The sequence below is a fragment of the Convolutriloba macropyga genome, chromosome 15 (genome assembly GCF_964194025.1).
Source record: "Convolutriloba macropyga chromosome 15, txConMacr16.3, whole genome shotgun sequence".
Taxonomy (NCBI): domain Eukaryota; kingdom Metazoa; phylum Xenacoelomorpha; order Acoela; family Convolutidae; genus Convolutriloba; species Convolutriloba macropyga.
Window position 1 is genome coordinate 27376069 of NC_134482.1, and position 15873 is coordinate 27391941.

General features: G+C 36.6%; 1 protein-coding gene across 1 annotated transcript; it reads left to right on the top strand.

The window, feature by feature from the left end:
* The first annotated feature begins 8326 nt into the window (after positions 1 to 8326).
* LOC142354630 (man(5)GlcNAc(2)-PP-dolichol translocation protein RFT1-like) lies at positions 8327 to 14045 on the top strand. The gene is made up of 2 exons (XM_075406966.1): positions 8327 to 8942; positions 12850 to 14045. The coding sequence occupies exons 1-2, from the start codon at positions 8423 to 8425 to the stop codon at positions 13950 to 13952; spliced, it is 1623 nt and encodes a 540-aa protein (XP_075263081.1). The 5' UTR covers positions 8327 to 8422; the 3' UTR covers positions 13953 to 14045.
* The last annotated feature ends 1828 nt before the right edge of the window (positions 14046 to 15873 follow it).

Genomic DNA, 15873 nt, shown 5'->3' on the forward strand with positions numbered 1-15873 from the left:
TAGCGTGTCCAGGATGATATTCTCTTTGGCTAAGAGCGCTAATTTGTATTGAACTCTCCACTTCTCCCAGCGAAGTGGTGGGTCCGGTGTCGGTTTGTCCCAGAAAGGGTCGATTCCAAGAGGTGTTCTTTTCGTTGCTGACTGCGCCATGTCGTATTTTATTATTTTGCTGTGGTGATTCGAGGTGCGAGTATGCAGACGGAATGTTTATGAGCGATTCGCAAAGCGAGATCTACTTTTACTTTTGTTTCGCTTACTTGCGGAGCGAGAGAACAAGAAACAGTTTTGCAAACTGAATTGAGTTGCATAAATTAGGAAAAATGAATTTAACAGATTGGAGCCACTTGGGCACAACGTGAATACGTGATCAGACATGTCTGATCACGAAGCGGGAAACTATCAGACAATGGAATGAAATCATAAGATAAACAAATTGAACAAAGTTAGTGAAGGTGAAAGTAATTGAACTAATTTAAAGGCATCAAATAAATTTTACTGCAACGATTAAATAAATGAATAAATATATCACCAGGTATCACACACCTATTGGCCGTGCATTTGCTCTTCCGAATGACAGTGTCGCTGAATCAATTACGTTCTTCAATAATCATGTTGCAGGTCCTGCCTGCAATTCAGACCAGGAGCCAATTCTTTATTTACTAGGTGATTTCAACATGCCTGGTTCGGATTGGGAGACTATGACCGGTACTAATTGTTGCGAGTCCGAGTTTGTTGAAATATGCGCCGACTACAATTTGATGCCGCTAGTTTTATCACCTACGCATGATTGGGGCAATATTCTGGACAATATTTTATCAAGTACCTTTGAGTATCAGATTCACATTGTATCTGTTCTGAAAGGTTGCTCGATTAGTGATCATCATCCTATTCTATCACGTATGTGTGATTATGACACCATTTGCCCTTTTCGTGAGAAGAGATTTTCTTTTAATGACTTTACAGCCTTTGCAATTCTCATTACACCACTCCTATGGTTCTAAATTTTGTTTCTTTTTTTTTCAAATTCTCAAACAGCAAACGCTTTCAATACGTTTTCCTCATCTAATTTTAAAATAAAAAACCTATGAAGCCTCTCCTTTAAATTACACTCGGCAAGTTTTATCAATTGAAAATTTCCAAGCATCTATTACTGCTATGAAAATACAAGGCCTCATATCTAGTACAAAAACAGCGAGGACTAAGTCATACGACGGTTTACCTGGACAACTGCTCAGCAACTGTCCTGCTCTTTTCGGGTCCCTCTTCTTTATCATTTTTAAATCAATTTTACTCACTCTTCAATTTCCTTTCCAATGAAAAACTGCTTTTGTTCATCCTTTTCATACAGGGTAAAGAAGAATTGCATTGAGAATTATCGTCCCGTTAGTTTGTTACCCAAGATATCACTGATTTTTGAGAGGCTACTATTTATATTTATTCATCAAAATTTTAGAGACCTTTTTCATCCCAAACAATTCGGTTTCTAATCCAGAAAAAATCCAATCAGCCAACTGATTGATTATATAGACACTATTCTCAGAAAGTTTAAGAGTACTTGTCTTTATACCGTCTATCTGGATTACCAGGAAGCTTTTGACAAAGTTTCTCATACTATTCTTATTCACAAAATTTGGTTTTAATGACTCCTTTTAGCCCTATTTTCTTCTTACCTTGCTGATCGTTACCAAAAAGTTAATACATCTGATGTTTTGTCAGAATCTATTCTAGTTCTTAGTGGTGTTCCTCAGGGTTCTGTTCTCGGTCCTCTCATATTTCTATATTTTATAAACGATTTACCTAGTATTGTTTTGGACTGTATTACTTACCTTTTGGCGGATGATCTGAATATGTTATTTGAGTCTTTGAATTTTGATAATGATCTAACTCAGCTGCAACATTGGAACCTTGAAATTGGTATGACACTTAATAGACTAAAAACGAAGGTGCTTGTGATTAGCTGTTCTGTGACACCAACTTTATTTATATGTGATAATGGCATTGAAACTGTTGAATCGTATAAGGACCGTGCTATAATAATTGACAAGGAATTCAAATGGAATAAGCATTCTGATGCCAAGCTTGTGTCATCTAGACGAGTATTTTATTGTCTTAAATTTCTATTCCGTTCATGCTGACAGCATTGTCAATTATATTTTGTTGCGTTGTTATGTTTCATCAACCTTGTTTTGTGGAAGTCAAATATGGCACGCTGATACTTCCTTGATGATGAAGCTTGACAGATTTCAAGGGCACTGCTTTAGATGCATTTTTGGCGACAGACTTTTGTATGTTGAGTTACTCCGGAGGAACAGTTTTTTTACCCATATTTTTTCAGCTGCAACTACTTGATCTCACACTTTTTATCCAACTTCTCAAGGAAAGTATGATGCCGATGTTTGGAAGTATATTAAAGTAACCCCCAGAACGGCTAATATTCGTTCATCCTCTTACAACTTTTTTCAATTTAATCATCTCACTAAAACTAACTATAAATTTTTCTTTGAGCGTGTCATTTTTCCAGCTAATTTCATTCAGTGACACGGAGTCATATACTTTTCAAAATCTCCGTCTGTATCTGTCATTCGTCCGTATCTTATCCGTAAGCTTGAATCATTTTCTCTTGATAATTGTTGCTCCTTTTATATATGTTGTCAATGTTATATCTGTAGAACTTTCAAAAGTGTGTGTTAATATTTGTTTCTGTAAAAAGATAATTAATTTGAGGATTTTAATATCTGTTTTTAAGAATTAATCCTTCCTCTCTCTCTCTCATATAAAAAACGTGCAATCTTATTACCTAAAGCTTTTTATCTCAAAATTTTCCTTGTGAAGTGATATGTCATGGCCAATATTCATAAATTCAGTTCGAATTGGGTTTCATTTTATCTGTTTCTCAACTTGGGGTCCGTTTATCATATTCAAAAATTTTCATCCAGATAATTGCCTGCATTGCGTGTATGATGTGTTGTATTGTTTTATACTCTCATGCTAATGACTATACCAATATAAAACTTCAAATATGCATGAAAACCAGATAAGTCATCTCGATATAAGTTTAGGCGAAATTCAGATTTTGACCTTCAAAATCGAAAGTTTGAAGATGCAAAATTTATTATTTCTTAAGCTGAAATTAAAACTCAATATCATGATTTCATTTATGCGTTTGAAGCGAAAACGTTTACTTTATCATTTATCATATTGACTTTCAGTTTTTGCGTTAAAATAGCAAAAAAAAACCGCTCAGCCATGATCTTGTCAAAAAACTATGCCCTTCCTTTTATCATTCCTTTTGTAATTCACATCGTGAATCTTCAAATTTTGTTTACTAACAAACAAACAACACTCTCAGGAAGGTACACCCCTTGGTGGCCCCCTTGCGATGTCCTTGTTTGGAATTGCCATTATCCTCTAAATTGAACTTCTTGACGATTGCTTCACATTTCAAAAGTGTTATGGGGAAAATGGCAACGCTGTCGGCTCTCTTAACAACATGGAAAGACTTTTTGAATCACTGAAAAAACATGGTCATGCTTTCCGTTACCATCTTACTAAGTGCCATATTACCAAATAACATCCTTTGATTAAACGCAGGAGACTTGTGTTCACAACGAAGTGGATTTGATGGTTGTAGATTGTGTGGTAGTGTAATAGGTTCTGATAATGCAAAAAAAATTGTAGAACGATCACTAAAACAACATAAATTGTTGTTTAAAAAAGCTGGCCGTTCCTGGCAATGCTTCACCTCAAAATTCTTATAAATCGTTCACTTCATTGGTTTGGCATAAATTGATCTTCTTAGCTCGTACAACAACTAATGTTGAAGAACTGTTAAAAGAATGAAAAATCAATCAACGATTAGCTATTGCCTAATCAATGAAATACTCCCTCCTGCAATCAAAAATACCGGAACAAGTTTTTGTTGTCGTTAAGGGAGGGTGTTCTGAACACTCCTGGGACCCAGTGAAGATGCAATCACTATGCACCTGCAATGACAACTTCTCTTTGGCACATGTTCTAAACTATCCGAAAGGAGTATACGCCCAAATGAGACATAATGAACTTCGAAATTTTTTTTGCTAACTCGCCAAGTGATGGCTGTCATGTTGTCGAGATTGAACCTCATACTCATTCGTTGCAAAGGGAAACCTTTGTTCTTAAATCAAGGACAACTGATGATGATACCAAGATTTGTTATCAAGGCCAACGAACTTTGGGAATCCAGGTTCAATAAACCATATTTTAGTAAAAAAAAAATTTAACCCGCTGGCAGAAGGCTTCCCTAAAAGCAGTAGCGGAGCCTACAAGTACCATGAATCTATTGAAAATATCAAATAAGAACAGAGTAATTGATTTTGAAAGCAACATTTTGTCCACTCGTCTTCGAGTGCAGTGGTGAAGTGGGCCCATCTGCTTCAAAAGCGCTGAAACAACTGGTATCGAAGCTCTCTGGGCGAAAGAAGGACAGCTACGCTGACATCATATCATATCTAAAGACAAAAACCAGCTTTGCTCTCCTAAGGAGTTCCATCTTCTGCTTTGGCGGCTGAAGGCTGTGCGAATGGGAATTGTGATTGAAGAAGGGAAGCTGTTAGTTTGACTCAACACTATCGCCCTTACCAGTTTGCTTTCCAATGCTGTCTGTGGTTTTCTTTTAAATTTTTCTAAGTGATGTTTGTGTATGTTATCATTCCAGGTTCAACAAAACATATTTTGATAAAAATTTGTTAAACTGCTGGCAGAACTTTTCCGTTAAAGCAGTAGCAAAGCCTACAGGTACCATGAATCTACTGAGAAAAAAACAAATATGAACAGAGAGTAATTGTTTTTGAAAGCAATATTTTGTCCACTTGTCTTCGAATGCCTTGTTGGAGTGGGCCCATCAGCTTCAAAAGCGCTGAAAATTTTGGCATTGAAGCTTTCTGTGCAAAAAGAGGACAGCTACGCTGACATCATATCATATCTAAGGACAAAAATCATCTGTATGTTATCATTTGTGTATGTTATCATTTTATTGGTAGATTTGAACAATACGAAATCTTTATGAAAACGTAACGCTGGTTGAGTCGCAGACCAGGCAATGTTCACAGTGTTGAGCAGGGGCATTTCTTTATTTAGCTTTTGATTGAAATCGACAGCATTTTAATCAAACGTCTGCTTCATGGTTACTTATTGCATTGTTGCATTGCTTTTTTTGTTCCATGCTCATTAAATACAAGTGATTTTAAGTCAAACACTTCTTTAACCTGAATTCAAGATATTACTTAGTTCCTCATTGGACGTTGTTTCCGTCGCGCGTTATCAAATATGGCCAATAGTTTGTTTTGTGCCTGTAAATCATTTGAAGACGTCCTTGTTTATTAGATTCTTGCGCAAATTCTTTGCAATCGTTTTTCAATATTCACGTATTGAAGGTTGTTCACGTTTTTCTCCATATTACATTCCGTGCCTCTACGACGCGTCAAGGCGACAGTGTCCCGTTGTTGGAGCTCCCATTGGAACCATAGTAGATATGAGAGATTTGTCACTACATGTCACGTAATACCAGCGATCAAATATGAACACAGTAATTGATTTCGAAAGCAACATTTTGTCCACTCGTCTTCGAGTGCAGTGGTGAAGTGGGCCCATCTGCTTCAAAAAATCTGACACCACTGGTATCGAAGCTCTCTGGGCGAAAGAAGGACAGCTACGCTGACATCATAACATATCTAAAGACAAAAACCAGCTTTGCTCTCCTAAGGAGTTCCATCCTCTGCTTTGGCGGCTGAAGGTGGTGCGAATGGGAAATCTGATTGGAGAAGGGAAGCTGTTAGTTTGACTCAACACTATCGCCCTTACCAGTTTGCTTTCCAATGCTGTCTGCGTTTTCTTTTACATTTTTCTAAGTGATGTTTGTGTATGTTATCATTCCAGGTTCAACAAAAACATATTTTGATAAAAATTTGTTAAACTGCTGGCAGAACTTTTCCGTTAAAGCAGTAGCAAAGCCAACAGGTACCATGAATCTACTGAGAAAAAAACAAATATGAACAAAGAGTAATTGTTTTTGAAAGCAATATTTTGTCCACTTGTCTTCGAATGCCTTGTTGGAGTGGGCCCATCAGCTTCAAAAGCGCTGAAAATTTTGGCATTGAAGCTTTCTGTGCAAAAAGAGGACAGCTACGCTGACATCATATCATATCTAAGGACAAAAATCATCTGTATGTTATCATTTGTGTATGTTATCATTTTATTGGTAGATTTGAACAATACGAAATCTTTATGAAAACGTAACGCTGGTTGAGTCGCAGACCAGGCAATGTTCACAGTGTTGAGCAGGGGCATTTCTTTATTTAGCTTTTGATTGAAATCGACAGCATTTTAATCAAACGTCTGCTTCATGGTTACTTATTGCATTGTTGCATTGCTTTTTTTGTTCCATGCTCATTAAATACAAGTGATTTTAAGTCGAACACTTCTTTAACCTGAATTCAAGATATTACTTAGTTCCTCACTGGACGTTGTTTCCGTCGCGCATTATCAAATATGGCCAATAGTTTGTTTTCTGTCTGTAAATCATTTGAACACGTCCTTGTTTAATAGATGCTTGCGCAAATTCTTTGCAATCGTTTTTCAATGTTCGCGTATTGAATGTTGTTCACGTTTTTCTCCATATTACATTCCGTGCCTCTACGACGCGTCAAGGCGACAGTGTCCCTTTGTTGGAGCTCTCATTGGAACCATAGTAGAAATGAGAGATTTATCACTACATATCACGTAATACCAACGAACGAACCAGACAAGGCTCCAACTCCAGCTTCCACATTCCCAAAACCAGACTCAAAAGGACCGACGATAACTTCTGGACACGAAACGGAACACTGCACAACATTCTGAGTGAACATATCGACTTAACAACGAAAGAAAACAGAAAAGCACGAATAACATAGCAATTTTGGAAATTCTTTGAAAAGTTCAACGAAGCCAATCTATGTACCTGGAGGATACTCTGCCAATGCACGAACTGTAACCAACATTCCAAACTTACTCACTAATGACATAAAGGGTGAAAACCCATGTTATATCCCTAAAGACGTCGCTACTACTACTACTACTACTTTGGTGACAAGGAGGTCTCAACATAGACTGTTGGACTGCATACGAATTTTTTTTATTGAGGCTACAATGATAAAAGTGAAAAACATCAACAAAACCACTATAATCTCGTTTCAAAGGAGACCCTCTTAGGTGTAAACACCTTCCACTTGAGGGCCCAAGTGAAATGGCTTCAGAATCTTGACTGTTCGGTGAATTAGAAAACTGTTTCAAGAACAACGTTACTGAGTTGATAATTTTCAACTAATTTACAATTTGCTTTGGGGCTAGGTGCACTTTACGTTCATTATGTGGGCTAATGTCTTTTAGGTTTAGGTTCATGCCTAGATGTTAATTTAACAGTTTTGACCCACGGTACCGTACTGAGTGTCTTACTTTTAAAGACTTTACATGAAGTACCTCAAACAGACACAAGCTCACGCTTCTTGTACTCAAAGACTGCGTATCTTTAGCAATAAATAGCTGATTCAGACTACCAGTTGGGTACCGGATCGTAATTGCTTGTGTACGTTTTTCTGAGCTGATGTTTGTGTATATTATAATTTTACTGAGAGATTTGAACAGTACGAAATGCTTTATGAAGACGTAGTGCTGGGAGGGCCACAGAACGGTCAATATTCACACCCAGTGTTGGGGAGGGGGCATTTCTTAATTTAAGCTTTTGATTGAAATCGTTAGCATTTTAATCAAGCTTCTGCTTCATTGCTACTTAATACATTGTTGCATGGCTTGTTTTGTTCAACGCCCAAGGAATATAAGTCATTGTAAGTAGAACACTTCTTTAACCTGAATTCAAGATATTACTTAGTTCCTGACTTCACGTTGATGTTGTTTCCGTCTCTTTGTCGCGCATTATCAAATATGGCCAATAGCTTTTTTTCTGTCTGTAAATCATTTGAACACATCTTTGTTTATCAGTCTTGCGCACGTTCTTTGCGTACCGTTTTGCAACTTTTTCAATGTTGTTCACGAATTGCATAAAGTTAACATTGCGCAAAAAGTGTGGAGTCGTCTGAATATATGGGTACTCTGGTTAATTGGTATCATTAAATCGCTGAGCAGTCCTCTTGACTGAAACTGTTGAGGAGACAGTCTTACCCGATGTTTTTTATCTTAGTTGTAAAATTTTTTAGTATTGCTTATTTTATATCTCGGAGTAGCCTTGCCGCCCACGAGTTGACAGACTCTTTTTAGAGGGTGGGGTTTTCTTGCTATTAACCTTTAAGTGTTAACGTTTCAGGTTCAACAGTATGCTGTGAAATGTTTTTGGTCTGAAACTGTAGTAGTAGTACAGGCTTCAGGGATTATTATACCCATTGGTTCCATAATGAAAGGAATGCAGCGGATGCAAAGTGGGGAGGTGTTGGATGCGGCAGTTCGTTCCGTCAGTGTTAACATTTTTCTGGAACTTGCTCTCAAAGTTTTCACCTTCCTTTTAAAAGCAGTGTGCCTGAGATACGTCTCGACCGATGTTCTCGGAATCGCCAACATTAGGCTGCTACTTATGCAACAGTCAATTGTATTCCTCTCCAGAGAACCATTCCGCAGGTCATGCATAGGCGCAGTGACAACACCTCTACAAGACATAGTCAATATTGTGTGGTTTGTCCCCTTCGTCGGTATCTTTTACAGTGCGATTTTCTCATTCATCTGGTGCTTTCTTTTATCACAACCTGACCCCGACTTGTTCCCGAAATATAATCAAGCAGTTTTGGTCTATGCATTTTCTGCTATTCTTGAATTGATTGCCGAACCGTGCTACATTGTGACACAAGTTAAGAGGGAAGTTACTCCAAGTGTGGTCATCATAGGAATATCAACTCTCAATAGCTGCATTATCACCGCAGGTTAGTTGTTTTAACCAATCAAATCTAGCTTAAGAGACAGCCAATCAAATTTGAGAGACAGCCTAATTTAATTTTTTTCTGTCAACGCTGCTCGATAATAGACATGACCCGTACCAATAATTTGTAGGACTGAGCAGAAGGGCTATTGTGCCGCCTCCGAGCTCAATTGGCACCTTACTTTCGTACCCCGGACGCACGTGAAGTTTTTCTACATATAACATTCCGTGCCTCCACGGCGCGCCAAGGCGAGTGTCCCGTTGTTGGAGCTTCTATTGAAACCGTAGTAGAAATGAGAGAAATATCGCTACCTTGGTAACAATGAATTTTAACAAAAGACTACTTGAGCTGCATGAAGACGATTGCCCAAATTCAGAATCTGCCTGAAAAGTCCTTGAAAGTAATCCAATGGAGTTAAAGAATTAAGTGATAAAATTATTCGCTAATGCAAGAAAATTTGTTGGAAAAAATAACCTAATTGAGAGACAAAATCCGGAACAAATGTATGCTCCAAATTGGCATCCACAAATTGGCATCCACGAAAGGAGCATCAAATTGTTCGAATGCAAATCAAAAGAAATACTATTTTGAACTAAACAGGTCGGGAGTTGAGTGATGCTTTGTCTTCAATATTGATTGGAGCTTAAGCTAGCAACCGAGAACTCCCCATGTAATGAAAAATTTACTATTCCACTCCATTCCTTGCTCCGAGGGAAGGCGCACACATCTGACGCAATGAAATCTTGGACTGTTTGGCAGATTTTGTCACCGAGATTCCTGCCATAGTGTCGAAATTGAGATGTGTTTTTTGGCTTGTTTTCTTCTGTATTGTTGGCGGTCCTCCATCGTCTACTAGTGTAATCAAACGAATTGCAGAGAAGTTGAGAGCCGAAAAGGAAGAATTCGTATTCCGTCATTAACTGTTAGAACTCTGAGTTGTTTTTGCTCTGCTCGAAAGCTGTGCACTGTATAATACGATGGAAAGTGTTGAGACAATCTGAATCTACAGAAATTATATCACGGCAATTATTGCAGAAGGAAAGCGCAATTGGGTTTATTTTTTTAATAGTAGTAGTAATAGTAAAAGACTTCAATTGACCAATTTATGGATTTTAATACAACACATCAGAAAGATATATGCATATGGTAAAACCAAGAAAATATATCTATAGCTATTACAACTAGGGAAAAAAATTAATTACAAAAAATTAAGAATGGCAAAACGCACAACGGCATTTAATGGACCAACTACAGGACACGTCCGGATTAAACTTTGAGTCACGCAGTGTGGAGAAAAAAGTTTTCAGTAAAACTTTGTAGTTGGCTGTTGACCTCAGGATGTTGAAGTTACCAGTGTCGCTGAAATCATTCACTTAGATTTTTACCCGCTTATAAAATGATTTAGCTGTCAGCTGCTTTTTCGTGGGTCTCACAATATGATCAAGAGAGTTAGTTCGAAGCTTTTTAGAATACGTCTTGATAGAGAAAAAGTCCTCGAATTTTATGCACGTATTGCCCAAAACAATGGAAATAAAGAAGCGAAGATCACGTTCAATCAGTTGATAGCATGTCGGAGTATTATTTGACGCACGATGAATTGTGTTGTAGTCATTCCTTCCAAAGCACCAGCGTAAACCCTTCCAATAAAAATTTTCTAATAATCTAAGATGACTAATATCAGCAAACCACGCTTGAGAACCATAAAGCAGAATTGACAGGCAGATTATAAATTATACTTGACGCTGTTCGGTAAGCTAAAGGCAAATTATTTCGAAGATAATTAAAGCTTCTCTGAGCTTCCGCTAGCTTGGTCCTCGCATGAATACTCCACTTTAAGTTACTTGAGATTTCTATGCCTAAGTCACTTGTTTTGTCAACTTTTCGTATTCAATTGGAAACAATACTCAAACCACTATCGCACTTTTCAGATACTTGAAGATACACACATTTGTCAACGTTCAAGGTAAGATCATTATCGGCAGCCCAAGTAAATAGCTTATCAAGGTCTTCCTGGCATTTGTTAAACATGTCTTCTCCCGCACATGCCAACTTTGTGTCGTCTGCAAAGCAGAAACAACTTGAGAGTTCCGGTAAGGACAGCATGTCGTCAATATAAGGACAGCATGTCGACGACAGCAATGTCGACGACAGCAATATAGAAATAATTGTTCGTTGATCCTGATTAATTTCTCTCAAACAAAATTTGTAGCAATTTTATTAGTACTAAGGCCTTTTTTAATGCGATTTTTCGCATGGCAGATTTTTCGCCTGACCCTTTATACTTTTCGTCCTCAAAAACGGGATCAATAGGTAAAGCCCAGAGGGCAGTAAGTGGCTGAGCAGCTCTTTTAGAGTCCTACTAGTCCATGCTCTTCTACTTTGATCCCGACCCCCCCCCACTCCGCTCACCCACCCTTCTAGCATCCCTAAGCCTGGATACTACTGACGCCAGCCGTTCGCAATTCGCCCGAAGTTAGTCGGTATGTTTGTTTGATCATCGTAACTTGCTATAGAACAAGACCGGGGGCTATGAATGGCGTTGTAATTTAAAATTTCTACAATTTGTCGGGTTATGAACGGCCTTGGGCAAAACAGAAGAGACTTTTTAAATATCTTGCTTAAAGTAAAAATTTTATTATTCAAGGCGGTATTTTTTATTGTATGTTTGCTCGTTGAAGACCTCAAATTTTGTTCTTGCGCAGAATTTTTTTATTCCAAATTTATTGAAGAACATAAGTTTATCCGAGAATATCAAATTTGATTGTGGTTTAATGGAGGACAGCTTTCCCTCACTATGTTTACCTAAAACAAATTAACTTTTTGACTGGTTTCCATTGTAAAAGTAAATTCAACTACTTTTTTGAGTAATTGTTGACTTGATGTTGTACATCTCTAGCTGCTCATTTCTTTGTCAATATATATATTTTCGGAAAATAGCCGGTATGGAGACAAAGCTACGATAACCTCGGATCAGCCGGTTTTGAGCAAGTGCAAGTTGTGTTTCATTTGCTTAACAAATATGATCAATTTATGTTGTCAACGCTCGCCTCAGTCGCATCCCTTTTAATTTCCTCGCAATTATATTTTTTCGTTCTACTAAGCTTTGAGCTTATCTCTTTGTTCTCCATGATTGAACCTAATAGAGTTACATTGCGAATTTAGGACCCTTTTTAAAATCCAATCGAACGTTCCAATTCATGAAATGACTTATTTTATTATTATATAAAGGAAATTATCAGGATCCTGCACGTATCCTTGTCGCACTCCTTCACGCCTCAGTTTTAATACCGTTTTTCTCTGAACTACGCAAATCTTGCCCTTTATATTATGATCTTCATTTTTCAGCTTGATGCTCCGTATCTTGTACAATAGTTTGCAGAATAGTTTACAATAGTTTACAATTTAAGTTTGCAGAATAATTTTGATATATCTTCTATTGGAACATTTCACGTGTATGTCCTAAAATGCCACATCTCTGCAGTGACAGATTCTGAAAAGATTACAAAGTTCGTGCTATGAGCAAAGTTGAGTCACTCCCCGCTAAAGAATTCCAAGTTTTGACTTGTATCTCGACCCGCTGCATCAATAACTGCCAAATTTTCTCAACGACTATATCAGATTTTCTGTATCGTTCAAACCGATAGAGAATATGGATAATTGCTTTTCGATTATGAGAAGCCATGCCCGTAGACAAAGAAAATTAGGAGCCCATTTTTTGGTTGACGGCAACTCATGAATTTGGAGCAATTACTCCTATTGTATTGTTGAATCTAAGAGCTGTTTAAGTTTTCGTTTGAACACTTTTAGATAGAAAAGTTGATTAAAATTTCATTTTCATAAACTAAAAGAGGTATGAAATAATTAGTTTTAGCTTTGCTTTAGTTTTTTCCTCATTCATTTCTTGTTTCAGCATTGTTGATCAATGAATCGACGGAGGGGTTGACCGCCTTCACAGTGGGCCAATTTTCTTATGGATGCAGCTACCTCGCCCTGTTCTACTTCTATTTTGTTATGAACTATACATACCTTAGAATGACATTTGCGGACATCCTGCCAAACTACACCGATCACTTCCTGAACAAAGAGTTGTTCAACACGACCAAGAAATTTTTCTCACAATCGGTTATAAAACAATTACTGACAGAAGGCGAGAAATATATTATGACAGTTTTCAGCTCATTGAGCTATTCAGAACAGGGTATGTACGATGTGATAAACAATTTGGGCTCACTTTGTGCGAGGATTATTTTCAAACCGATCGAGGAAGGAGGGTACCTTTACTTTTCCCAAATTATTTCGAGGAATGTTTCGCCGTCAAACCAAGTGGAAGATACTTTAAAAGAATGCTACAGAGTTCTAACTTTAATGTTACATTTCGTCATTCTGATTTCAGTAACGGTTGTAGTTTTTGGTTTTTCGTATTCAAAATTGTTTTTAATCCTTTATGGAGGTGAGTTATTAGCTTCAAATCTTGCTGTTAATTTACTTAGAAATTATTGTGTGTATTTGGTGTTCTTAGCTGTAAATGGTACTACTGAATGTTTTACTGTTGCGTCACTGAGTGATAGTAATTTGGAGAAATATACTTTTCTGATGGTAGTTTTTAGTGTTGTATTCCTAATGTGCTCATATTTTCTCTCATATTACGTGGGAGCTGTAGGGTTTTTGCTTGCCAATTGTGTTAATATGCTCTGCCGTATTGCATTCTGTTTAAAGCACATTGTTGATTATTTTTCGAACGACTCCGAAATAGATGTACAAAATTTATGGAAAAAAGTAATTCCAATTCCTCTAACATCGCTTTTACTACTTGTATTTGGTGTAATTTGTTGTATTTCTAATTTATTTTTGTGCTGTAATATCAGGATAATTTCAGATGTATTTCATTTCATACTGGGTGCTGTTGGATTTTTGCTCGTTGTAATTTCAGTGTTTCTATTTGATGCTGATTTAGACCTAATTTTGAGGGATCGTTTCCCGAAATTGCAGAATGTTAAACAAAAGTTAATGTAAACTGAATGTTAATTGTAGAAATTATGTTCAAGTATATGAAAAAGCTATTTGAATGTGTACCTTGCAATATAAAATAAATTTTTTTCTGAATCATATTCGTTATAGAAAGCAAAGTAAAAGTAGAAAATTTTAAATTGCTAAAATACGAATGTAACTTTAGCTCATTAACATGGAATCGTAACAACTCTGTCGAAGTAGAATTTTGTGTAAATTTCAAAAAAAACAGGAACAACAACTCGAAAATTTTGCGGATTTCTTCAAGTTATTGCTCATTTTTAACTGCTCTCGAATGAGAAGCAATTATTGCAAACGTGTCTCTCTAAACAAAATTTTTGCTTGACCGTTTTTGCGCTTCTTGATTTTTGAGTGATTTCAATTGCTCTCACCGAAATCAATTTTGGTGTTCAAACAATGACAAAAACGGTGAGAAGGCCTTGATAGCCGAGTGGGTAATGCATCTGTCGAGGTGAAGGAATCAGACTCAGGAGGTTGGGGTTCGAACTCTACCTTTGTCTGATGATTTTGCGCCGATAAAGAAAAATTTACGCCCCGCGTGTCATTGTAGAGCAAGTTTTGGACGTTAGTCGGTTTATCTTATGTTAAGCTGGCAAAAATTTTAGTTGTTTTTCTTAATTTGGAATGTAAGTTATTCTGCTTATTTAAATTTTTCTTAGAACGCATCCAACTAAGTCTCGGCAAATTTGTGCTCAAAATGAAACATGATACGTCAAAAAGTCGATGACAGCAGATATCTGCCGGTATAAGCGTACAAGAATCCTGTAAGGTAACCTTTTTTTCTTGCAAGATATTGAGGGATAATCATCTCTTGCAATAGTCATGAGAGTTTTTATAAGACAAGGAGGCTTCGGAATGTGTATTTGCACATAAAGTTCCGACCCCGCTCATCTACATTTTTCACCATAATTGTCTACCAAATGAAGAGATAAAAAAATTAACATAATCATATCGCTCAACAAACTACTAAATGAATAAAACAATCTACCTTAATGGCCGATGAGACCTGTGACTATCAAAATATAACTACCAGAAAAGACGGCGATAAATTCAAATAATTACAAATATCAATTACGACTAAAACTCGTCAATTTTTTGAAAACCGTTAATAACCAAATCAAAATGGCATCAAATAAAACTTATAATATAGAAAAAATATGGGACTTTACCTCAATATGCCTTGGTGACGACTCCACAAGAAATGAGCAAAAGAGCAAAGTAGAAAACGTTGCTTTTTTGAAAGGAATTAATTTCAAACTGATTAGAAACATTATGCATCAAATGAAATCATTGACAGATTCTTTCATAGAGAGCGATTGAGACCTTTCATTATCCAGGATATGTCATACGACTACAAAAAGAACGATAAATACAGGCAAAAAAATATGAAAAAATTGCACAAAAAAAATTGCACGAAAACGATATCCCAGCAATTAATTAACAGTTTTTGATGGCGTTGATTTCAAATGACTGCCTTTCATTGTGACACTGTGAAAAGAAATTAAAAACCTACAAAAATGGGCGAATATGAAAAAATCACGAATATTTTACGAAAACGAGTTGTACCAAGAACAAAGACCATTTGAGGAAAATAAAACCGTTATAAAGAGCAAATTGTAGTTCAATAGATAAGGGATGTGACTGGTCTTTAGAGATACTAAGGTGCAAGTTAACAGAAATAAGATTGGCAAGTCTCAGAATTCCATTGTCTTAAAAAATAGTTTTAAAAAATTATTTTAAAATAGTTTTTTTAGTCGAAAATGAGCTTTCGACTAAGAAAGTAGACAGTTTAACTTGCAAATTCTCCGAAAACTTATTGCGCCTGTTTTTATTGAGGCTAATTCATAAGACTATAAAATAACATTAAACACAACCTGCAATAAATTATTTCACAAACAGCTTTACG